This window comes from Coregonus lavaretus (assembly GCF_964263955.1).
Source record: "Coregonus lavaretus genome assembly, chromosome: 21".
Classification (NCBI taxonomy): domain Eukaryota; kingdom Metazoa; phylum Chordata; class Actinopteri; order Salmoniformes; family Salmonidae; genus Coregonus; species Coregonus lavaretus.
The window spans coordinates 45,311,869-45,338,068 of record NC_140008.1 but is presented as its reverse complement, the minus strand read 5'-3'; the positions used below and the strand labels follow the sequence as shown (position 1 = coordinate 45,338,068).

At 44.7% G+C, this 26,200-nt stretch overlaps 1 protein-coding gene across 2 annotated transcripts in view; it reads left to right on the top strand.

Moving 5' to 3' along the window:
* Positions 1–26,200, top strand: part of LOC311149255 (occludin-like) — a 48,718-nt gene that overhangs the window by 8,194 nt on the left and 14,324 nt on the right. For both annotated transcript variants that reach the window (XM_084186359.1, XM_084186360.1), the window contains exons 4-5: positions 16,537–16,691; positions 23,177–23,389. In XM_084186359.1, the coding sequence (XP_084042485.1) occupies positions 16,537–16,691; positions 23,177–23,389 (368 nt within the window). The remainder of the gene's footprint in view (positions 1–16,536; positions 16,692–23,176; positions 23,390–26,200) is intronic.

Genomic DNA, 26,200 nt, shown 5'->3' with positions numbered 1-26,200 from the left:
CCTTTTAAGAGCAGCATATTGACTCATCAGGTTAGTGTTATACCTGCTAGCTACAGTGTTGCCACTCTGCTGAGGTGCTGTTGCTAATAGCCCGATTACATGGCTGTGCGAGGAGCTGATAGCTGCTGTTTGTTCAGTCTAACTGATTTCACTCTGGCTAATCATTAACTATATCAGTATAAACAGGTGGTTCCTAAAGCTCCTGTCACGCCCTGACTCAGAGGACGCTTATATGTTGAGTCAGGGTGTGTATTTTCCTTGTTGTGTTTTTCTATGTTGTATTTTCTATGTTGAGATCTAGTATGTCTAGATCTATGTTGGCCGGTGTGGTTCCCAATCAGAGGCAGCTGTCGCTCGTTGTCTCTGATTGGGGACCATACTTAGGCAGCCTATTGGCACTAGTGGGTTGTGGGATCTTGTTCTGTGTTAGGTATGTTGTTTGTGTACCTTGGACTTTTCGTTTCTTGTTTTGTCGTTGTGTTTAATAGTCAAATAAACATGTATGCTTATCACGCTGCGCCTTGGTTTGACCCGTCGATGAACGATCGTGACAGCTCCTATCTAACGCTGCCAGCCTGGCTGGGGTTTTAAACGTCAACAACATGCCAGGGGGGAGGCATTGTTACCAGGGTTATTGGTGAACTAGTACTGATCTACAGTAGATAGTTGTTGTTGTTGACCACTCTGTGTGGCATGTGAGAGTAGGCAATGTATGGGAACATAAACTACACGTCAAGTTGTAGGCTCGGCCCTAATTTATGTGCTCTCTGTCACCTGGAGCTGCATGGCAAATGGTCCAGGAACACAAGGAAAGCACAAAGGACAATGCCCAAGGACTAGTCAGCCCCTCCCCCTCTGAGGGGCCAAAATGTATCTCTCTGTTACAGTATCCAGAGGAATTACTATTGAATGTGTGATAGAATAATTCTATAGTATTCATGTTGGTATCTCTCTGATACTTGTTCACTGAGGATAACTCTGATGCGATCTATAAGTACTGTATGTATGATCTCTGTGGTAACTTGTACATCTGTACAGGGTGAACTCTAAATTACTCTATGCAAAGGGGTTTTATCGTCCTCTCAGGAATTCTGTCTTATTTACATTGGTCTCACCCCACACACAAGCCTTTAGATGCTGTGACACCCTGTGGAGATTGGGCCTGGTGGTCAGCTTACTCTGTAAACTTGGTATCGTTTGATTGGTCAATGGTGGTTGGTTTTGGGTTGAAAGATTTATACCTTCAGATGTTATAAATGGAATGAAAAGCCTTTGTTCTCTCACTTATCCTGTATCCAGTCCATGGAGGAAGGTTGTATGATCAATTCTCATTTCCTATGTTTCTTGGCCTCTGGTTGTCAGGATAAACGTGTATGCGGTGAACGAAGTCAAGCGCAGGACACCGAGAGTCTGGCAGATGTACTTTACTAATAAACGTAAGGACAAGTACAAAACAACAAAACCTCCAAAACAGGGAGGAAGAATAATCGCAATACACAGTCCTGCCGAAAACAAATGGAGAACAATCACACACAACAAACGAATGACAGACAGGGGTTATAAAGGGAAACCATCAACACTAATGGGAAACAGGTGTACACAAAGCAGACCAATCTAGATGATTGCTGAAACATAGATCGGTGGCAGCTAGTACTCCGGGGACGACGAACGCCGAAGCCTGCCCGAGCAAGGAGGAGGAGCAGCCTCGGCTAAATCCGTGACAGTACCCCCCCCCCCCCTTGACGCGCGGCTCCAGCCGTGCGCCGACCCCGGCCTCGGGGACAGCCAGGAGGACGCGGAGCAGGGCGAGTCGGATGACTCCGGTGGAAATCCCTCAGCATGGAGGGGTCTAGGATGTCCCTCCTAGGGACCCAGCACCGTTCCTCCGGACCGTACCCCTCCCACTCCACGAGATACTGCAGGCCCCCCATCCGACACCTCGAATCCAAGATGGAACGGACTGAGTACGCCGGAGCCCCCTCGATGTCCAATGGGGGCGGAGGAACCTCTCGTACCTCACTCTCCTGGAGTGGACCAGCTACCACCGGCCTGAGGAGAGACACATGGAACGAGGGGTTAATGCGGTAATTAATTGGCAGTTGTAATCTATAGCATACCTCGTTCAATCTCCTCAGGACTTTAAATGGCCCCACAAACCGCCGACCCAGCTTCCGGCAGGGCAGGCGACGGGGCAGGTTTCGGGTCGAGAGCCAGACCCGATCTCCCGGTGCATACACCGGAGCCTCACTACGATGGCGATCGGCGCTCGCCTTCTGCCGCCTGATGGCCCGTTGCAGATGGACATGCGCAGCGTTCCATGTCTCCTCCGAGCGCCGAAACCTCTCGTCCACCGCAGGGGCTTCGATCTGGCTCTGATGCCAAGGTGCCAGAACAGGCTGATAACCCAGCACACACTGAAAAGGCGTAAGGTTAGTGGAGGAGTGAGTTTTGAGCTATCTCCGGCCAGGGGATATATACCGACCACTCCCCCTGCCGGTCCTGGCAATAGGACCTCAGAAACCTACCCACATCCTGGTTAACTCTTTCCACCTGCCCATTACTCTCAGGGTGAAAACCTGAGGTAAGGCTAATCGAGACCCCCAGACGTTCCATAAACGCCTTCCAGACTCTAGAGGTGAACTGGGGACCCCGATCAGACACTATATCCTCAGGCACCCCGTAGTGCCGGAAGACGTGTGTAAACAGGGCGTCAGCAGTTTGTAGGGCTGTAGGGAGACCTGGCATAGGAATGAGACGGCAGGCCTTTGAAAACCGATCCACAACGACCAAGATCGTAGTGTTCCCCTGGGAGGGGGGAAGGTCCGTGACAAAATCCACCGATAGGTGAGACCACGGCCGTTGTGAAACGGGTAGGGGTTGTAATTTCCCTCTGGGCAGGTGTCTAGGCGCCTTACACTGGGCGCACACCGAGCAGGAGGAAACATAAACCCGCACGTCCTTAGCTAAAGTGGGCCACCAGTACTTCCCACTAAGGCAGTGCACCGTCCGACCAATACCAGGATGACCAGAGGAGGGTGACGTGTGAGCCCAATAGATCAATCGATCACAAACCTCGAGCGGCACGTACTTCCGATCCTCTGGACATTGTGGGGGAGTAGGATCGGTACATAACGCCCGCTCGATGTCCGCATCAACCTCCCACACCACCGGTGCCACCAGACAAGACTCCGGAAGTATGGGAGTGGGCTCAATGGACCTCTCCTCTGTGTCATACAGTCGGGACAGGGCGTCCGCCTTAGTGTTCTGTGACCCTGGTCTATAGGTGAGTTTAAATACAAATCTGGTAAAGAACATGGCCCACCTTGCCTGGCGAGGGTTTAGCCTCCTCGCTGCCCGGATGTACTCCAGGTTACGATGGTCAGTCAAAATGAGAAAAGGGTGGTTAGCCCCCTCAAGCCAATGTCTACACACCTTCAGGGCTTGGACTACAGCCAACAGCTCCCTGTCCCCCACGTCATAATTACGCTCCGCCGGACTGAGCTTCTTAGAGAAGAAGGCACAGGGGCAGAGTTTTGGTGGCGTACCCGAGCGCTGAGATAGTACAGCACCAATCCCAGCCTCGGACGCATCCACCTCAACTTGGAACGCCAAAGAGGGATCCGGATGTGCCAGCACCAGAGCCGAGGTAAACAGGTCCTTCAGATGTCTAAACGCCCTGTCCGCCTCAGCCGACCACTGCAGACGCGCCGGACCCCCCTTTAGCAGGGAGGTGATGGGAGCTGCTACCTGTCCAAAGCCCCGGATAAACCTCCGGTAGTAATTGGCAAAACCCAAAAACCGCTGCACTTCCTTCACCGTGGTGGGAGTCTGCCAATTACGCACGGCTGAAACGCGGTCAATCTCCATCTCCACCCCTGACGCGGACAACCGATGCCCCAGGACGGAGATGGACTCCTGGAAGAACAGACACTTCTCTGCCTTCACATACAGGTCATGCTCCAACAGTCTACCAAGCACCCGACGCACCAGGGACACATGCTCGGCGCGTGTAGCGGAGTATATTAGAATGTCATCAATATACACCACTACACCCTGTCCATGCAAGTCCCGGAAAATCTTGTCCACAAACGATTGGAATACTGAAGGAGCATTCATTAAACCGTATGGCATGACAAGGTAGTCATAGTGACCCGAGGTTGTACTAAATGCTGTCTTCCACTCATCTCCCTCCCTAATGCGCACCAGGTTGTACGCGCTCCTGAGGTCCAATTTTGTGAAGAATCGCGCCCCGTGTAATGACTCCGTCATACTAGCAATCAGAGGGAGAGGATAGCTGTACTTGATTGTGATCTGATTGAGACCACGGTAATCAATACACGGGCGTAAACCCCCATCCTTCTTCTTCACAAAAAATAAACTCGATGACACAGGGGAAGTGGATGGCCGTATGTATCCCTGTCCCAGAGATTCGGCGACATATGTCTCCATAGCCGCCGTCTCCTCCTGAGACAGAGGATACACATGACTACGAGGAATCGCAGCGCCTACTTGGAGGTCTATCGCACAATCCCCCTGTCGATGAGGTGGTAATTGAGTCGCCTTCTTTTTACTGAAGGAGAGCGCCAAATCGGCATATTCAGGTGGAATGTGCATGGGGGGAACTTGGTTCGGACTTTCCACCGTCGTTGCCCCTACGGAAACACCTACACACCGCCTGAAACACTGATCAGATCATCCCTTGAGAGCCCTCTGCTGCCATGAAATGTTGGGGTCATGTGCATTAACCAGGGGAGTCCCAACACCACGGGAAACGCAGGAGAATCAATCAAATACAGACTAATTAACTCCGCATGGCCCTCCTGCGTTTTCATCTTGAGAGGTGCTGTGACTTCCCTAATCAATCCTGACCCCAAAGGACGGCTATCTAGGGCATGGATGGGGAAGGGCACATCAACGGGTACAATAGGAATCCCTAACTTATAGGTGAACTGGCGATCTATAAAATTCCCAGCTGCGCCTGAATCTACTAGCGCCTTATGCTGGGAATGAGGAGAGACCTCGGGAAACATAACAGTAATACACATATGCGCACCAGAGAGCTCTGGGTGAGTTGGGTGCCTACTCACCTGGAATGACTCATCAGTGCGCTGCCTACCGCCTCGAATCCCAGGAGACCCTCCCCAGCACCAACCAGCAGTGTGTCCTCTACGGCCACAGTTGGTGCAGGGGACGGCCTCCCTCCTGGCCACTCTCCTGGTCTCCCTAGCACCAGCACCTCCGAGCTCCATAGGGGTCGGCTCGGAAGTGCTGGGGGATGGAATGGACGGCCCTGAATCCGGACGTCCGCGGGTAGCCAACAGGGTATCCAGGCGAATAGACATGTCCACCAGTTGGTCGAAGCTGAGGTTGGTGTCCCTGCAGGCCAATTCCCGACACACGTCTTCCCTCAGGCTACATCGGTAGTGGTCGATGAGGGCCCTCTCATTCCATCCCGCGTTGGCAGCCAGCGTCCGGAAGTCCAGCGCGAACTCCTGTGCGCTCCTTCTCCCCTGCCTGAGGTGGAATAGACGCTCACCCGCCGCCTTACCCTCTGGTGGATGATCGAAAACTGCCCTGAAGCGGCGGGTGAACTCTGCATAGTTGACATTAGCGGCGTCTATTCCCCCCCACTCGGCGTTGGCCCACTCCAGCGCCTTGCCGGACAGACAGGAGATGAGGGCGGACACGCTCTCGTATCCCGAGGGCACCGGTGGATGGTTGCCAGGTAGAGTTCAACCTGGAGCAGGAAACCCTGACACCCGGCAGCTGTGCCATCATAAGCCCTCGGGAGCGAGAGCCGAATCCCACTGGACCCCGGAGGAGAAGCGATGGGTAATGCCGATGGTGGTGGTATCGTAGGAGGAGGTGTAGGCAGACCCCCTCTTTCCCATCGCTCCATAGTGCTCACCACGGCGGTGCCGAGAGCCTGGATCATGGCCGCTTGTTGTTCAACGCGTTCCTCCACTGATCCAGCTGGCACCGCCGCTCCTGCTGACTCCATGTGAGGTGTGTGATTCTGTCAGGATAAACGTGTATGCGGTGAACGAAGTCAAGCGCAGGACACCGAGAGACTGGCAGATGTACTTGACTAATAAACGTAATGAAAAGTACAAAACAACAAAACCTCCAAAACAGGGAGGAACAATAATCGCAATACACAGTCCTGCCGAAAACAAACGGAGAACAATCACACACAACAAACGAATGACAGACAGGGGTTACAAAGGGAAACCATCAACACTAATGGGAAACAGGTGTACACAAAGCAGACCAATCTAGATGATTGCTGAAACATAGATCGGTGGCAGCTAGTACTCCGGGGACGACGAATGCCGAAGCCTGCCCGAGCAAGGAGGAGGAGCAGCCTCGGCTAAATCCGTGACACTGGTCTAGTAGGCATCTCTTTGTTCATGCTTTGTCTTGTAAGATAACCTTTGAATCTACAGTATATGCCTGGAAGTATGCTTTGTTAATGGCAGTAATGCCTTGTAACTTAAGCTTTTTGCCTTGTATGTGAATCCATTCATTTTACAAAGTAATTAAATACACTTGTATTTAGAATTCCATTCTCAGTCATTTCTTGACCTTCCAATTCCAGGAACTCAACTATAATCTCTTGCATATTGCTATTTCTCTTTATGGAATCAAATAATTCCTTTAATGGGCTAATTGCTTAGTCTTATTACGGGTCACATCTGTCATCATATGTATAAAATATTACCCACTACAAAGTTAATTCCATTTAATACTCAGTTAAATTAGCAAATTATAGAAATTCATAAAATAATCATCTAAGGCATTTGAATGGAATTGTGATTTATTTCCTGTCATTGTCTGACGACAAAAGGAACCGGCCCCATCAGTGGTTGTTATGTTGTATACTTCAGTAATGTTTTTTACAAGGCATGTTTTCTAGTTGTTTGTTTGTGGTGAGAGTGGTTGTCATAGCGCATGTGGACAGGACAGGATGTGTAGTATGTACTAGTGTATCTATCAGCCCATGCTGTGAGTCACACCACTTGTGTAATGACACAGTAACTGTGGCTCCCTCTGCCCACTGTGCCCAGGGTCCTGTCTCTCTCTGTTGACCTCACAGACACACTGGCCTCATTCAGCCTGACCCACTGAGGTATAATAAGAAGGTGTCACAGGTTCCACAACATGAAACATGGATATTTACAGATGTAGGGCTAAATGATGGGGTAGAATATTAGAATTCCCAGACCAAACTCAACTCTATTAGTCTACATGACACTAAATGTATTGTTTGAAAGTTTCTTACAATGTTGAATGCACAATGCATTACAACAGTTGTCCAAATTAGAGCATTGCTGTTTGAGTTAAGTCTGACATCTTGTTTCTTATGCCCAGTGCAGACTAGTGTTTACATTTACATTTGAGTCATTTAGCAGACACTCAATTAGCATTAGACTTACAATTAGTGCATTAATCTTAAGATAGCTAGGTGTTTCAAAGTGCTTGACAGTTCCTTGCTATGCAAATGCATTGATTTGGATACAGACATCACTGTTGAAACTGGCTTTCAGTATAGCTAATTGCATTTGTTTCACTTTAGTATTCTCTGCAACCCCTAGTGATGCTCAATATAACTCCTTCTGTTGTGGATCAGTTCACTCTCCCGTTTGGATCACAGTGAACAAGTGCTGCCTACGTGGATGTTGATTAAGGCAGCCCCTTGCACCTCTCTGATTCAGAGGGGTTGGGTTAAATGTAGAAGACACATTTCAGTTGAATGCATTCAGTTGTACAACTGACTAGTTATCCCCCTTTCCTTTCCCTTTACTTCTTTAAGGCAAGGATTAGTGCAGCCTTAAGCATTACATAAGACTTACAATAAGTATTACCAAGTGTAGGGAGGGACTTCCAAATAAAGTATTATCCTTTGTTGGATAAAAAGAATGGGTGTGCTTGGTTGCCGCCATAGTACCTGACTCTCCCTCCATCTCTGCTATGCCGGTTTCTTTCCCATTCACCTGCCCTCCTCCCTCCCACCCCCTGCCTTCCTGTCCCTACCCCCTCTCTCCTTACCTATCATCCTTTCTGCCCCTCAGCCTCCCAACCTTCCTTCCTTGCCCCATACCCTCTCCCTCCCTCCCCTACCTCTTTCTCTCTCCCTCCCTCCCTGAACCTTATGCCCTCCCACTCTCCCACTCTCCCTTCCTCCTACTCTCTCCCTCCCTGTCTCCCTCCCATGTTCCCTCCCTACACCCTTACCCCCTCCCACTCTATCTCCCTCCTTCTCTCCATCCTTTCACCTCTCCCACCCTCCCTCTCGCCTTCCTTCCCTCCCTACCCCAGGTCCTAGGGGCTCAGACAATCCTTCACTGCTCACGGCCCAGTGGCCACTACTCAATGCAGAGTGGGGCATTGTTGGAATTCCTAGATTAATTGCCTTGTGCTCTTCAAAGGTGGCCACTCTTCCTGGTTCCTGCAGCTGTGGGGAAGTGCTGCCTGCACCCCACCTAAAGATAGTTGTTTCTTACAGAAGGTTTGTTGTTGTTACAGAGAACTTGCACTGTGAGAGATGTAGAAGTTAGTAATGCAGTGCACCTGTCTTTAGAAAGGTACCCTACTATGCTAGATGATCTCTCGCTCATACACACACACACACACACACACACACACACACACACACACACACACACACACACACACACACACACACACACACACACACACACACACACACACACACACACACACACACACACACACACCCACAGAGACAGACACATACAGTAGCAGTCAAAAGTTTGGACACACCTACTCATTCAAGGGTTTTTCTTAATTTGTACTATTTTTTACATATTAGAATAATAAAACGATGAAATAACACCTGTGGAATCATGTAGTAACCAAAAACGTGTTAAACAAATCAAAATAGCCACCCTTTGACTTGATGATAGCTTTGCACACTCTTGGCATTCTCTCAACCAGCTTCACCTAGAATGCTTTTCCAACAGTCTTGAAGAAGTTCCCACATATGCTGAGCACTTGTTGGCTGCTTTTCCTTAAGTCTGTCGTCCGACTCATCCCAAACCATCTCAATTGGGTTGAGGTTGGGGGATTGTGGAGGCCAGGTCATCTGATGCAGCACTCCATCACTCTCCTTCTTGGTAAAATAGCCCTTGCACAGCCCGGAGGTGTGTTGTGTCATTGTCCTGTTGAAAAACAAATGATAGTCCCACTAAGCCCAAACCAGATGGGATGGTGTATCGCTGCAGAATGCTGTGGTAGCCATGCTGGTTAAGTGTACCTTGAATTCTAAAAAAATCACATACAGTGTCACCAGCAAAGCACCCCCACACCATAACACCTCCTCCTCCATGCTTCACGGTGGGAACTACACATGCGGAGATCATCCGTTCACCCACACCGCGTCTCACAAAGACACGGCGGTTGGAACCAAAAATCTCAAATTTGGACTCCAGACCAAAGGACAAATTTCCACCGGTCTAATGTCCATAACTCGTGTTTCTTGGCCCAAGCAGGTCTCTTCTTCTTATTGGTGTCCTTTAGTAGTGGTTTCTTTGCAGCAATTTGGCCATGAAGTCCTGATTCACACAGTCCCCTCTGAACAGTTGATGTTGAGATGTGTCTTTTACTTGAACTCTGTGAAGCATATATTTGGGCTGCAATTTCTGAGGCTGGTAACTCTAATGAACTTATCCTCTGCAGCAGAGGTAACTCTGGGTCTTCCATTCCTGTGGCGGTCCTCATGAGAGCCAGTTTCATCATAGCGCATGATGGTTTTTGAGACTGTACTTGAAGAAACGTTCAAAGTTCTTGACATTTTCCATATTGACTGACCTTGTCTTAAGGTAATGATGGACTTTCGTTTCTCTTTGCTTATTTGAGCTGTTCTTGCCATAATATGGACTTGGTCTTTTACCAAATAGAGCTATCTTCTTTAGACCCCCCTACCTTGTCACAACACAACTGATTGGCTCAAACGCATTAAGAAGGAAATAAATTCCACCAGTTAACCTTTAAGAAGGCACACCTGTTAATTGAAATGCATTCCAGGTGACAACCTCATGAACCTAGTTGAGAGAATGCCAAGAGTGTGCAAAGCTGTCATCAAGGCAAAGAGTGGCTATTTGAAGAATCTCAAATCTCAAATATATTTTGATTTGTTTAACACTTTTTTGGTTACTACATGATTCCATATTTGTTATTTCATAGTTTTGATGTCTTCACTATTATTCTAAAATGTAAAAAATATATAATAATAAAGAAAAACCCTTGAATGAGTAGGTGTGTCCAAACTTTTGACTGGTAGTGTACATACACACTCAATTGCATTGTTGTAGACAGACATTTTAAAAAGCGACAAACTGATTAGGCCTCCTGTGTGAACCCATCCTGAGGCCTTTATTGTGGAAACAAACTTCACACCACCTCTCGACTCGCACAGGATGGACTTGATCATATAGATTTCCTTGTTTACAGTATATCCCAGTGACCATTTTCTTTGTATCGAGAAGCGGAAAGAGGAGTATTGTACATAAGATGCAAGCCCTTTTCTTAACGAAAAGAGGATGTTCAAATAGAATCAAGGCTAACTGTCATATCATAGATTTTTTTAAGTCATTGCAGTTACATCAATGATAAGGCTAGAGCTGGACAGTGATAGCTTCCTGCTAAAATAGCTAACAGAATTGACCTGATGGTCATTTGTTTAGTAACCAAAGGAAATAGGTGTGGGTGCTGATTTAGGATTTTGCCTACATTTGTAGTATAAGAGACATTTATTGGTTTACTTCATGTTTCATTGTTTGTTTCAATAAGCTACATTGTTTCAGTTTTCTCATGCTTTTTTAAATTGGATACTGTCTCTTTAAGAGATCATGCAGCGGCTCCTGCTCCTTTAATTTGGGCTCTTTGTTTTACATGTTATAACACTAGTTCTAACAGTTTTTTTTGTCAATTGTAGTTTAAATATAGAGCCATACTGTTTTCTGAACATGTCCTCATTTTTATTAAACGTGTGGAAATAATTGTACATACCTGAAGACACTTAACTTTAGTTTACCTGAAGATCTGTGGATACCTGTACATACTGGAAACCTGTGACTGGAAACTTTTTACGCCGGAGTCCGTGGTCGTTTAACTAGAGTGAGTGAAGTGCGTCTACCATACAGCCTGATGCCCCGTTCACATCGTTATGTATTTCATCTTCACGCAATCTAGTTCCATTACTGGACGTCAAAGGAAGCCTACCTCTCCTGCAGTACGTACTGATGGAGAGACCGAACTACCCTTGCTGCAGTAATCAAAGACTACCTACCAGTACTACTTAGCCAGAGGGTGATGTAACCGGGACTTGTACCGTGTCATACGGCATTAAAACAACATCACAGAGTTCTTGGTGAAACAACAAAGGCTGTCTACCCTACCTCAACATAAAATTCCCGTCTTCAAAGGGGAACATGGAGTGGAGGATAGGACAGACAGCAGTAAAGAAAGACTCTACTTTATGTAGCAGTACACCAGTGGACAGCCCAGAGAGTTAATCCGCCACTGTTTAAACATGGATTCAGACCGTGGCTATCAAGAAGCAAATAGGCTCTTGGCAGAGCATATCGGGAACGAATACAAGATCTCTGTGGCTTACATAGAAAAGGCTCAGAGTTGGTCTACTATCAAGTCAGATGATGGAGAGGTACTTCACTCGTACGCCCTCTTCCTCACAGGATGTCTTAACGTCATGACAGACGTGGAGTACATGGAGGAGCTTGACAATACAGTGAACATGAGGACTATCATTACCAAGCTTCCGTACAAGTTGAGAGAAAGGTGGAGAAGCGTGGCGTATGACATCCAGGAACAGAAAGGACGAAGAGCGAAGTTCAAATACCTTGTCACCTTTGTTAACAAGCAAGCTAAGATTGTGCTGCACCCGCTGTTCAGAGATCTAAAGGACTCCTCTGCACCTAAAAGACAGGAAAAGTCGGACGAAGGCTCCAAGTCAAACAGGAAAAACGGTAGGAAGAAGAGTTTCGCTACAGCCGCCGCTCCAGTGGACAACTAGGCAAAAAGCAGTCCAAGCCAAGGAAGAAAGACTCTGCCGTTCCTGTCAACGCGTTTATCAAGCCTTGTCTTTTCTGTCAGGGTGAACATACCATGGAGGTGTGTAAGAAGATGAAGAAGTCTCAGCACTAAGAAAAGCTTGACTTTCTACGAAGCAAAGGACTATGCTTCGGCTGTTTGAAACAAGGCCACCTGAGTAAGACATATACGGAGAGGATCAGCTGCCAAATGTGTTAATTGACACACCCCACTGTGCTGCACATTTAGAGCAAAGAGAATGCCACCACCAAGGAAGAGCAATTGGATGATGGTGAAAAACAGTCAGTCACCAGTGGTTTCATTGGAACATAGACCTGTGGCCGCACCGGGGCTGGTGACACTGATGGCATTCTGGCTATTGTTCCAGTTCAAGTAAAGTTGAAGAAGGGCAATAAAGTGGTGACTACCTTACACCTTCCTTGACCCTGGCAGTATAGCAACTTTCTGCACCGAGGAGCTTATGAGCGAGCTCAACTTCAACGGAAGGAAAATCAACATACTGTTGAAAACCATGGGACAAGAGTCAACTGTTGGCAGCCAGGTTGTGTCAGGCTTGGAGGTGAGCAGTTTGGAAGACAACAACTTCCTCTTTGTTCCAGATGTTTTCTCTCAGAAGACTATTCCAGTGAGCAAGGATAACATTCCGCTCAAGAGGATGTGGAAAGGGGGTTTTACCTAGAAGAGGTTCAACTTCCTCGGATTGACACAGAAATAGGTCTGCTCATTAGGAGACGAACAAACCTAAGGCAATGGAGCCATGTGCAGTGATAACCAGGCTGGGATGGACAGTGAATGGATCGCTCAGAGAAGACAATAGAAACTAAACAAGAAGCAGACTGATCCAGGTTACGACCAACCCATCAGTGGCCATACTGGAGGAGCTGTGGAATCAGCAGTTCAAGAACAACTTCCCGGTGTGTAGACAGGACGACCAGCTGGAAATGTCAAGACAAGATCTCCAGTTTATTGACAAGGTCTCATAGTCTGCCAGACTTATGGACGGGCATTACACCATTGGTCTGCCTCTAAGGAAGGAGGTGATCAACATGGCGAACAACAACAAAGTAGCGGAACAGCGTGCTCTCAACTTGAGAAGAAAGTGTGCCGAAGACAATAAAGAGCAGTTTGATGCCAAGGTGGTCGATACGATTCTTCATAACTTCTACATCAATAACTGTCTGAAGTCAGTCAGCTCAGAAGAGAAAGCTGTGTCACTCTATCATGACCTGAGAACCATCTGTGGAAAGGGATGATTCCGCTTGACGAAGTGGGTGAGCAACAGTTGTACCATACTGTCTGCTATTCCTGAACAAGAGAGAGCGAAGGAGGTCAAGGACTTGGGCCTGGATCAAGACGCACTCCCTGTGGAACGTGCATTGGGTGTGTCCAGTCCGACACCTTCAAGTTGTTCAAGGGCCAGACCTTCTCACCAAAGGAGTGGCCAAATGATGACGGAATACTTACCTCAACTTCAGGACTGCCAGAGGTGGTTACATGCCTCACGTAACTTCGCCGCTGGAGACGTTATGTTAATAGTGGACGACACGGCGCCTCCTAACTCCTGTACTCTACTCTAGTGTGCTCTACTGTACTGAACTCTACTGTACAGTACTGTACTTTTCTTTACTTTACTGTACTGTTTTCTACTGTGTTCTACTGTACTGTGCTGTCCAAACTTGTGAAACATAGACGTTTATGATTGGTTCAGATTTGGTCCAGCCAGGGCGGACTGACCAAATTACAGTTACTTTTCAAAGTCCATGGACTTCCGGTGTCGGCTGGTGCTCAGTGGGTGAGGATGCTTGTTACAGTAAATGGAAAGAGAGTAGGTGGTAGGTGTCATGGGAGGTGTCAGTAAGAGCCGGGAGATATTACATTAACTGGAGAGAGAGAAAAGAGAGAGAGAGGGAGAATGAGAGGGAGGGGTTGTCCAGGCTGTATTCACAGTCTTGCTTCGACCACCAGATGACAGAAAGAGAAAAAAAACGTAGGAGCTGAATATAACAGTATGCCAGCGGAAGGGAGGACAGTAGCAGGTGACCCAACTGTGGTTTGTGACTTCTATGAATTCCCATTGTAGCCAATTCAATTGCAATAATTCCGTTACTGATTTTTTGTTAGTTCCGTTACCGATTTGGCAACCGAATTACGAGTTTCAATAATTTAATAATTCATTTAAAAAACGTGCGATCAGTAAAAACACTATAACTAATTTGTAGGTTTACCTTTACTTGTTACTTCTGTTAACTTTTACTATCCTCCTTCCTCATGAGGGAGAGAAATTGGAAAATATCTTAAAGATATGTGGGTTTTTGGTAACGGAATTGCAAGGCACAAGGCGATGTTTCTTAAATTTACAGAACGCAAATAATTTATCCAAAACTCAATATAAGTGTTGATATTAGTCGCCAGGGGTCTTTACTTCAACATTATTGTGTTTTGATGTATTTCTAATTTTAAGACTTTATCTGGTAGATGTTGTCTAAGACCCCCTTTCCATCTGTTTATCCAGAAATCAAAGCCTTTGCTTATCCAAATTTTTTGGATGGTAAATGGTTGGAAAATGTATATATGCCTTAATTTCTCAAAACTATAGACTCTTAGCTTTCAGTTGACACCCAATTTGACATGCTCCTATGAACTTCACGTTGATGCTCATGGGTCCTTTTAGATGGAAATGCCCTATGGTCATGCTAGGAAGTTAGCATGAAAACTGGCTCCTAACATACCGTTGAAGTCGGAAGTTTACATACACTTAGGTTGGAGTCATTAAAACTCGTTTTTCAACCACTCCACAAATTTCTTGTTAACAAACTATAGTTTTGGCAAGTCGGTTAGGACATCTACTTTGTGCATGACACAAGTCATTTTTCCAACAATTGTTTACAGACAGATTTCACTTATAATTCACTGTATCACAATTCCAGTGGGTCAGAAGTTTACATACACTAAGTTGACTGTGCCTTTAAACAGCTTGGAAAATTCCAGAAAATGATGTCATGGCTTTAGAAGCTTCTGATAGGCTAATTGACATAATTTGAGTCAATTGGAGGTGTACCTGTGGATGTATTTCAAGGCCTACCTTCAAACTCAGTGCCTCTTTGCTTGACATCATGGTAAAATCAAAAGAAATCAGCCAAGACCTCAGAAAATAAATTGTAGACCTCCACAGGTTTGGTTCATCCTTGGGAGCAATTTCCAAACGCCTGAAGGTACCATGTTCATCTGTACAAACAATAGTACGCAAGTATAAACACCATGGGACCGCGCAGCCGTCATACCGCTCAGAAAGGAGACGCGTTCTGTCTTCTAGAGATGAACGTACTTTGGTGTGAAAAGTGCAAAACAATCCCAGAACAACAGCAAAGGACCTTGTGAAGATGCTGGAGGAAACAGGTACAAAAGTATCTTTATCCACAGTAAAACGAGTCCTTATATCGACATAACCTGAAAGTCCGCTCAGCAAGGAAGAAGCCACTGCTCCAAAACCGCCATAAAAAAGCCAGACTACGGTTTGCAACTGCACATGGGGACAAAGATCGTACATTTTGGAGAAATGTCCTCTGGTCTGATTAAACAAAAATAGAACTGTTTGGCCATAATGACCATCATTATGTTTGGAGGAAAAGGGGGGAAACTTGCAAGCCAAAGAACACCATCCCAACCGTGAAGCACAGGGGTGGCAGCATCATGCTGTGGGGGTGCTTTGCTGCAGGAGGGACTGGTGCACTTCACAAAATAGATGGCATCATGAGGAAGGAAAAGTATGTGGATATATTGAAGCAACATCTCAAGACATCAGTCAGGAAGTTAATGCTTGGTCGCAAATGGGTCTTCCAAATGGACAATGATCCCAAGCATACTTCCAAAGTTGTGGCAAAATGGCTGAAGGACAACAAAGTCAAGGTATTGGAGTGGACATCACAAAGCCCTGACCTCAATCCTATAGAACATTTGTGGGCAGAACTGAAAAAGCGTGTGCGAGCAAGGAGGCCTACAAACCTGACTCAGTTACACCAGCTCTGTCAGATGAAAGGGCCAAAATTCACCCAACTTATTGTTGGAAGCTTGTGGAAGGCTACCCGAAACGTTTGACCCAAGTTAAACAATTTAAAGGCAATGCTACCAAATACTAATTGAGTGTGTGTAAACTTCTGACCCACTGGGAATGCAATGAAATAAATAAAAGCTTAAATAAATCACTCTCTAATATTATTCTGACATTTCACATTCTTAAAATAAAGTGGTGATCCTAACTGACCTAAGACAGGGAATTTTTACTAGGATTAAATGTCAGGAATTGTGAAAAACTGAGTTTAAATGTATTTGGCTAAGGTGTATGTAAACATCCGACTTCAACTGTAAGTCACCTCTTTGTTTGTGTTTGTTAGTGTGTGCTGCTGACAGAGGCCCCTCTCTGTGTGTGTTTTCTGGCTGCTTTAGGTAAATAATGTGGAGGACGGACAAAGTACCCAGAGTGCACCTACCGTGGTGCTGTCGGAGAAGGCCGTCCCCCTCAATGCCTCGGCCAATAGTGTCATCTCCTACCCGACCATGGCCGATAGCAGTGTATACACTGGAGACACCTACAACAATGTGTGAGTAAACAGAAAAACAACATCACCTCAGCCCTGTTCGAATGCATCTTTCCTTTCTCACTTCCTTGGTTATATCCTCCCTTTCCTTGAACATACTCAGAGAAAGTATAACTAAGTCTTGTGCAACCCTATACAAATAAGAGAAAGCACTGTACTTCAGCTGGTAGGCTCTGTGTAACTGTGAAAGTGTCTTGTGGTCCTCTGTAGCTCAATTGGTAGAGCACGGCGCTTGTAACGCCAAGGTAGTGGGTTTGATCCCCGGGACCACCCATACACAAAAAAACAAAAAAACAAAACAATGTATGCACGCATGACTGTAAGTCGCTTTGGATAAAAGCGTCTGCTAAATGGCATATTAAAGTGAAATGATGTCTGTTTGAATGGGTTTACAGTAACATGCACCCATCCTTCCTTCTTAATCACTGATCTGACACAATAGGGATGGGTGTAAGACAGCCTTCCAGTACAGTAAGTAGCTTTCACCTATCCAGCGGTGATGTCAGATCATTGATAACTTTGAGGAAGTAAAGAAGGATGCATGTTAAATGTTTATGGTCAGTGCTTGGCCTTATTTGCAAAGGGGTTGCACAAGACAGTAAGCAATATCTCAATCAGGCCATATGTCAAACATAACCTACTTCATGAAGTCCAATGTCTGGGACAGAAGAGTATAGCGACCGGCCGCCCTGAAAGGTATCAAGGAAAGGCAACACACATATCTATAAACCGGTTATTCAGAGTTGAGGCTTTTAAATAGTTAATCAACATTTGAGACAATAACATTGGATGCATCCTTATTAATGTTTTAAACAAATCACTTAGACTGTATGAGCAACATTTTAGGTCTCACCATATAACATTGCAACCCTTATTGATGAGAGACCTGAGCCCTAGGACCATACGTCGGGACTACCGGCCGTGGTGACTCCTTGCTGTCCCCAGTCCGCCTGGCCTTGCTGCTATTCCAGTTTAAACTGTTCTGCCTGCGGTTATGGAACCCCTACCTGTCCCAGACCTGCTGTTTTAAACTCTAATGATCGGCTATGAAAAGCCAACTGAGATTTATTCCTGATTATTATTTGACCATGCTTGTCACTTATGAACATTTTTGAACATCTTGGCATGGTTCTGTTATAATCTCCACCCGGCACAGCCAGAAGAGGACTGGCCACCCCTCATAGCCTGGTTCCTCTCTAGGTTTCTTCCTAGGTTTTGCCTTTCTAGGGAGTTTTTCCTAGCCACCGTGCTTCTACACCTGCATTACTAGCTGTTTGGGGTTTTAGGCTGGGTTTCTGTACAGCACTTCGAGATATTAGCTGATGTAAGAAGGGCTATATAAAATAAAATTGATTGATTGATTGATTGATGCTTTGTATGCAATGCTCATAAAACACATAAAAGTCCTGCTTTATAAAACAGAGGAATGCTAGCCTCAAGACTTCCCTTGTTGACATAATCTGATAGTTTATGTCATATAGTGTTTTTGCTGTAATACCATAGCCACGAGTCACTGTTTGGCTCCCTTCCACAGAGTCTTGAGATGAAACCTTAAATCTCTGCTAACTCAACAGTGAACTTGTGTACCCCTCCTTTTATTAAAGGCCAGTGCATTCAAAAAAGGGATTTTCCTGTGTTTTATACAGTGCATTTGGATAAGTTTTCAGACACCTTCCCTTTTTCCACATGTTGTTAAGTTACAGCCTTATTCTAAAATGAATTAACTAAAAAAATCCTCATTGATCTACACATAATACCCCATAATGACAAAGCGAAAACAGGTTTTTAGAAACGTTTGCTAATTTATTAAACATAAAAAATAGAAATATACATTATTTACATAAGTATTCAGACCCTTTGCTATGAGACTGGAAATTGAGCTCAGGTGCATCCTGTTTCCATTGATCATCCTTGAGATGTTTCTACAACTTGATTGGAGTCCACTGGTGGTAAATTCAATTGATTGGACATGATTTGGAAAGGCACACACCAGTCTATATAAGGTCCCACAGTTGACAGTGCATGTCAGAGCAAAAACCAAGCCATGAGGTCGAAGGAATTGTCCATAGAGCTCCGAGAGAGGATTGTGTCGAGGCACAGATCTGGGAAAGGGTACGAAAAACATTCTGCAGCATTGAAGGTCTCCAATAACACAGTGGCCTCCATCATTCTTAAATGGAAGAAGTTTGGAACCACCAAGACTCTTCCTAGAGCTGGCCGCCCGGTCAAACTGAGCAATCGGGGGAGAAGGGCCTTGGTCAGGGAGGTGACCAAGAGCCAGATGATCACTCTGACAGAGCTCCAGAGTTCCTCTGTGGAAATGGGAGAACCTTCCAGACAGACAACCATCTCTGCAGCACTCCACCAATTAGGCCTTTATGGTAGAGTGGCCAGATGGAAGCCACTCCTCAGTAAAAGGCACCTAAAGGACTTTGCCAAAAGGCACCTAAAGGACTCTCAGACCATGAGAAACAAGATTATCTGGTCTGATGAAAACAAGATTGAACTCTTTGGCCTGAATGCCAAGCGTCACGTCTGGAGGAAACCTGGCACCATCCCTACAGTGAAGCATGGTGGTGGCAGCATCATGCTGTGGGGACTGGGAGACTAGTCAGGATCGAGGGAAGGATGAACGGAGCAAAGTACAGAGAGATCCTTGATGAAAACCTGCTCCAGAGCGCTCAGGATCTCAGACTGGGGTGAAGGTTCACCTTCCAACAGGACAATGACCCTATGCACACAGCCAAGACAACGCAGGAGTGGCTTCGGGACAAGTCTCTGAATGTCCTTGAGTAGCCCAGCCAGAGCCCGATCGAACATCTCTGGAGAGACCTGAAAATAGCTGTGCAGCGACACTCTCTATCCAACCTGACAGAGTTTGTGAAAATCTGCAGAGAAGAATGGGAAAAACTCCCTAAATACAGGTGTGCCAAGCTTGTAGCGTCATACCCAACAAGTCTCGAGGCTGTTATCACTGCCAAAGGTGCTTCAACAAAGTACTGAGTGAAGGGTCTGAATACTTATGTAGATGTGATATTTCAGCTTTTTTTTATATACATTTGCAAACATTTCTAAACCTATTTTTGCTTTGTCATTATGTGGTATTGTGTGTAGATTGATGAGGGAAAGAAAAAAACAATGTAATACATTTTAGAATAAGGCCATAACGTAACAAAATGTGGAAAAAGTCTGAATACTTTCCAAATGCACTGTATATGTTTCCACACTATGAGGTGCAAAGTAATTCAAAGCCATTTGGAAACATTGCAAACAGGAAGTTGGATGCTTAGTTAAAACAACTTCGAACCTCTTTGTCCGTCTGAGGGTAAGTGTTCTTGTTTCAAACACACACTATACATCTTTAAAGGGATAGTTTACTCAGAATACAAATTAACAGGATTGTCCACCTACCTGTAGTTGATTCAAGAATGCAGTTTTGGGATATTTGGTTTCCTTTCGACACTTAATAGCCATATTTTGTTACTGTTAGCATTCTCAGTAACACTTAACACTACACTGTTCTTGTGCCTGTGAAATAAAACTGTAATTACTTTTGGAGCAACATTTTATTAGCATGTTGCTACGTAATACTTTGTTAAATGCATTTTAATTGAATAGCAAGAATTTTTGTAACTACTGTACACGAGTATAGTGACTTATGTAAGGACTCCATTATTATGCAATTACAATGCAATTTCCAAAGTCCTAAGAAACAACAATGTTGCTATTCTAATAATTACAAAGTTACTACAGATGTATACGAACTTGTAGTCATGTGCTACTGTATTACATTATGTCAAAAAACAATTTAAAAAAAGTATATTTGTTAGTCTTTTTGAAGCTGCAAAAGTGGTCTACTCATGTATTTAATTCTAGGCTGTATGCTATATTAAGATTCATATCTAAAAGCCCTCCAGACCATGTGCTTATGATCATATACAGTTGAAGTCGGAAGTTTACATACACCTTAGCCAAATACATTTCAACATTTAATCCTAGTAAAAATTCCCTGTCTTAGGTCAGTTAGGATCACCACTTTATTTTAAGAATGTGAAATGTCAGAATAATATTAGAGAGTGATTTATTTCAGCTTTTATTTATTTCATTGCATTTCATTGCATTCCCAGTGGGTCAGAAGCTGACAAACACTCAATTAGTATTTGGTAGCATTGCCTTTAAATTGTTTAACTTGGGTCAAACGTTTCAGGTAGCCTTCCACAAGCTTCCCACAATTAGTTGGGTGAATTTTGGCCCATTCCTCCTGACAGAGCTGGTGTAACTGAGTCAGGTTTGTAGGCCTCCTTGCTCGCACACGCTTTTTCAGTTCTGCCCACAAATGTTCTATAGGATTGAGGTCAGGGCTTTGTGATGGCCACTCCAATACCTTGACTTTGTTGTCCTTCAGCCATTTTGCCACAACTTTGGAAGTATGCTTGGGATCATTGTCCATTTGGAAGACCCATTTGCGACCAAGCTTTAACTTCCTGACTGATGTCTTGAGATGTTGCTTCAATATATCCACATAATTTTCCTTCCTCATGATGCCATCTATTTTGTGAAGTGCACCAGTCCCTCCTGCAGCAAAGCACCCCCACAGCATGATGCTGCCACCCCCGTGCTTCACGGTTGGGATGGTGTTCTTTGGCTTGCAAGTTTCCCCCCTTTTCCTCCAAACAGAACGATGGTCATTATGGCCAAACAGTTCTATTTTTGTTTAATCAGACCAGAGGACATTTCTCCAAAACGTACGATCTTTGTCCCCATGTGCAGTTGCAAACCGTAGTCTGGCTTTTTTATGGCGGTTTTGGAGCAGTGGCTTCTTCCTTGCTGAGCGGCCTTTCAGGTTATGTCGATATAAGGACTCGTTTTACTGTGGATATAGATACATTTGTACATGTTTCCTCCAGCATCTTCACAAGGTCCTTTGCTGTTGTTCTGGGATTGTTTTGCACTTTTCGCACCAAAGTACGTTCCTCTCTAGAAGACAGAACGCGTCTCCTTTCTGAGCGGTATGACGGCTGCGCGGTCCCATGGTGTTTATACTTGCGTACTATTGTTTGTACAGATGAACGTGGTACATCCACAGGTACATTTCCAATTGACTCAAATTATGTCAATTAGCCTATCAGAAGCTTCTAAAGCCATGACATAATTTTCTCGAATTTTCCAAGCTGTTTACAGGCACAGTCAACTTAGTGTATGTAAACTTCTGACCCACTGGAATTGTGATACAGTGAATTATAAGTGAAATAATCTGTGTGTAAACAATTGTTGGAAAAATTACTTGTGTCATGCACAAAGTAGATGTCCTAACCAACTTGCCAAAACTATAGTTTGTTAACAAGAAATTTGTGGAGAGGTTGTAAAACGAGTTTTAATGACTCCAATCTAAGTGTATGTAAACTTCCGACTTCAACTGTATTTAGACTATATAACTGTTTTTGGCAGCCGTCAAATATATATATCAATTTCGATTCAGTCTTATGTAGCAACATTTTAAATTGTTTTTGTTACATTGGATAAAAGTAGAGAATCAGAGCTACAAAATGGTTTATTATACACTGCAGTTGAGGGAAAGTAATTCTGCTTTGAAAGTTGATAAACTTGTAACCCCACTTTTGAGAAAATGGCCCTTAAAGGTTTTGGTACACCTACTAGAAAGCTCTTCTTTGTCTACACCCATTTAGCATTGTTCACACCCTCTTAAGCCTTAGCCCCACCCATATCTTTAAGGAATCACATGTGAGGCCATGTGCTAAACAGAGTGAGTAATGTAGTGTAGTAAACAACCAAAGATTTCAAGACCAAAAGTGGTGAAAGTAGTAGCCTACAATAAAGGAAAACTCCCGGTATAAATACACTTAATCTAGTCCTTGGCCTATATCCTATTCTGAGTTTGGTGCAGTTTCCCAAACTCGGTCCTGGGGCCCCCCCTGGGTGCACGTTTTGTTTTTTGCCCTAGCACTACATAGGTGATTCAAATAACCAACTCATCATCAAGCTTTGATTATTTTAATCAGCTGTGTAGTACTAAGGCAAAAACCAAAACGTGCACCCAGGGAGGGCCCCAGGACCAAGTTTGGCTAGACCTATTCACATGAGTGGCGCAGTGGTCTAAGGCACTGCATCGCAGTGCTAGCTGTGCCACTAGAGATCCTGGGTTGAATCCAGGCTCTGTCGTAGCCGGCCGCAACCGGGAAATCCATGGGGCGGCGCACAATTGGCCCAGCGTCGTCCAGGGTAGGGGAGGAAATGGCCGGCAGGGATGTAGCTCAGTTGGTAGAGCATGGTGTTTGCAACGCCAGGGTTGTGGGTTCGTTTCCCACGGGGGGCAGTGTGAAAAAAATTAAATAATGTATGCACTCACTAACTGTAAGTTGCTCTTGATAAGAGCGTCTGCTAAATGACTAAAATGTAAAATACAGTATTGAAGTATTCAGAGTCTATACCATGTTGAGTTTATATTGAATCTTATTGTTGTGCTTCAGGTATTTGGAGTGTCCGACTAGCCTTCCCTCTGACCAGCCCTCCCAGGGGGCCAGTTCTATCCCCTCTGAGGAGGCAGGGGGGATAAAGAAGCCCTCAGCCAACAGGGGGAAGAGGCGCCGACGCAACCCTGAGCTGGACGAATCACAATATGAGACAGAGTACACCACGGGAGGAGAGACTGGCAACGAACTGGACTCACAGCAGTGGGAGAGGTGACACACATGCAGGAAGGAAGTTGGGCAGGCACACACACACACACGCACACACACACACATGCACACCAGGGTTTCTGTCGGCTGAAAAGACGATAAATAAAACTGTTGTCGGCCAAAATGAACGGGAGAAAAAACATCCCATTGCAAAATAATGCTAATTGATGGAAATACCAGTCGATATAAATACATTTGACCATCATGCTTATCGGTCTATAGGTTAATTTGCATATTTAAGTGGAATTAAATTGGCCTGTGTGTATTTTCGTTAGTCATCATGTATCTTATTTATCCAACAACTATCACAAGTGCACAGCATACAGAGCCTATTTTGAGCTGGATTTCTCCTGCTGCTCCTGGAGTAAAACGTGCTTTTTTATAAGCCCATTCATTGTGCAACAATTCGAAATGCAATCATGTGTTAAAAACAGTTCTGATGCATGATTAAAAAGAGCTACTATTTTTATTTCTTAACTGGTAATTGAAGCGTGGCTCCCATTCACCATTCAAGTGCAGGCAACATGCTATCAGCGTGTCACCCACCACTTTACAATGTGAGCAGAAGGCAGTACACATTTTGAAAAAATACTTAATTGTTTGAAACCTAAATGTTTTATTTCATATTATGAGGCATGTCTTACCTTGCTTCAAAGTAACCTATAGGCAAAATCCAACATGGAAACATGGAGGCAATTATTTTATAAAGACTTCATAGGCGGAGCATGAGTTTCACGTTTGAGGAAGCTTACAATTATCCTACCATTTCTAGCATTCTGCGTGCCAGTTATGAATTTCATATGCTCATTTATGTGGAACAGTTTCATTTCAGGAATAACATTATTGTTTCTCAAAATCATTGTCACGTGGTTAATCATACAAATCTGAATTAAAATGATACAAATCTAAAAGTGAAAAGTCACCAACCTCTGCCATATGGAGACATTGATATACCATGATCCATTGGCGGCTAAAGACATGAGCACATGGAACTCATAGCCTATAGGCCAATGCAGCAGTAGGCCTATAACTTCCATTGCTCTTTCACACCGAGGATTGGTGATTATCGAGGGGGAGGTTGTTGGAACGATTTTTCAAATAGCTTAGGGTGAGTAACTATAGTTTTAATATATTATCATTACCAATGGATTTAAAAACAAACACTTTCCTACATTTCCGCACAGCACTCAGGCGCGTGCGCTCCCTCAACATTAGCAGGACAGAGAAACCATGCTCATTGCTCACATGGAGCACTCCAAACAAGACAATAAACATGTTTTTCAAATCTCGTAAATGATGGTTATGAAATAAACCAAAACGTGTTTCTCACAAGTGTAGCAGGTTGTGAACTCTGCAAACCACATTTCCACTCCGAGAATGAGAACGGTAAATGACTGTAATTAATACATGCATTAACAGAAATTAATGTAACCAAATGACGGGGATTAACTGTACATTTACTGCTGGTGACATATGTAATGGGGAATTAATACATTTTTATAAAAGGGCAAACAATTCACACAATGAAACAATGAATGCGCAAGAATTGGCGGGAGACAGCTGAGCTATTCTGGGGAGAGATTCGCTTACATCACCACGCACCCCTCCCCTTCCATGCAATTTCTCTCCTGTTCTATTGCTTTTCATATCAACTTTCTGTCGTTGTCCAGAAGCCAAAAGCACAATTCTAGTAATGCTAGCAACCCATCCTAGTTGTTGCATCTTTAGATTTAGATTGTCATCTCTGTCACATATGGAACTGCTATTAGGTGCGCTGTTTAGAATGGTGTTTTCCCAGGTGCGCTGTTTAGAATGGGGTTTTCCCGCGAATGGCATTTTGGCAAATGTTTGAAAATGACATTTTATTGGCTGCTACGTTACATGAGTTGCATGTTCTGTTAAGGAGCATTACCATAATGTAAATGTGATTTCTGTCATTCTGAGCACCGTGAGTGGACACTGTAATGGGTTATGCACCCAATGCATTTGGGTCCGTTACATTTCTCAAATGGCTGGTAAATTAAAATCTTCCCGGTCACGTTGTCCAGCGCCACAGAAACCCTGACGCACACACACACACAGGCAGAAACGTTCACACTCATTCACACATACTCACACACACCTGCAACAATGTCATGTTAGTGGGAGAGCTGAGACATACATGTATACTCAGATAGGTAAGCACTCATACACACACAAAACTAGAGCCATATTAGTCTGAGAGGTTACACACATGGTAGCAGTCTGGGGTCTCCGCTGGCCTTGTTCTGTCCAGTAGAGTAACACATCTTTCCTGGTATGCCATTCCACATAGCTTTGTAATTGGAAATAATGAGAGAATTGGGCCAAAGATTTAATATGCGGGGGTCAGTGGTTAGGTTGTTAGTTAGTGAGATAGCAGCTGTATTTGGTTTCACCATGCCTCTTGCTGAGACTGAAAGGGCCCTGGGGACAGGATTGAGATCTGGACATCATTGTTTGACTGGTGTAAAACAGAAGATATGAAGCCCTGGCCTGCTGTACTGTGTATTACAGGAACACTCAGTTCTTGTAGTGGTCGAGAAGTGGCCAAAAAGAAAGTGAAGCTACTCTGTGAAATATGCTGAGTGCAACATATAAATACAGAAAGACAGAAAATGATAAAACTATTGCATATAGTATTACATATTATAGTAGTACAGTGGAGTTTTATTGATAAAATATGCAGACATACTGTATGTTATAAAAGTAGTGATAACATTATTGCCTTGCAATAATATTTTGCCCCTTGCTCCCCCTCTCTCACTCTCTCCCCCCCTCTCTCTCTCTCTCTGT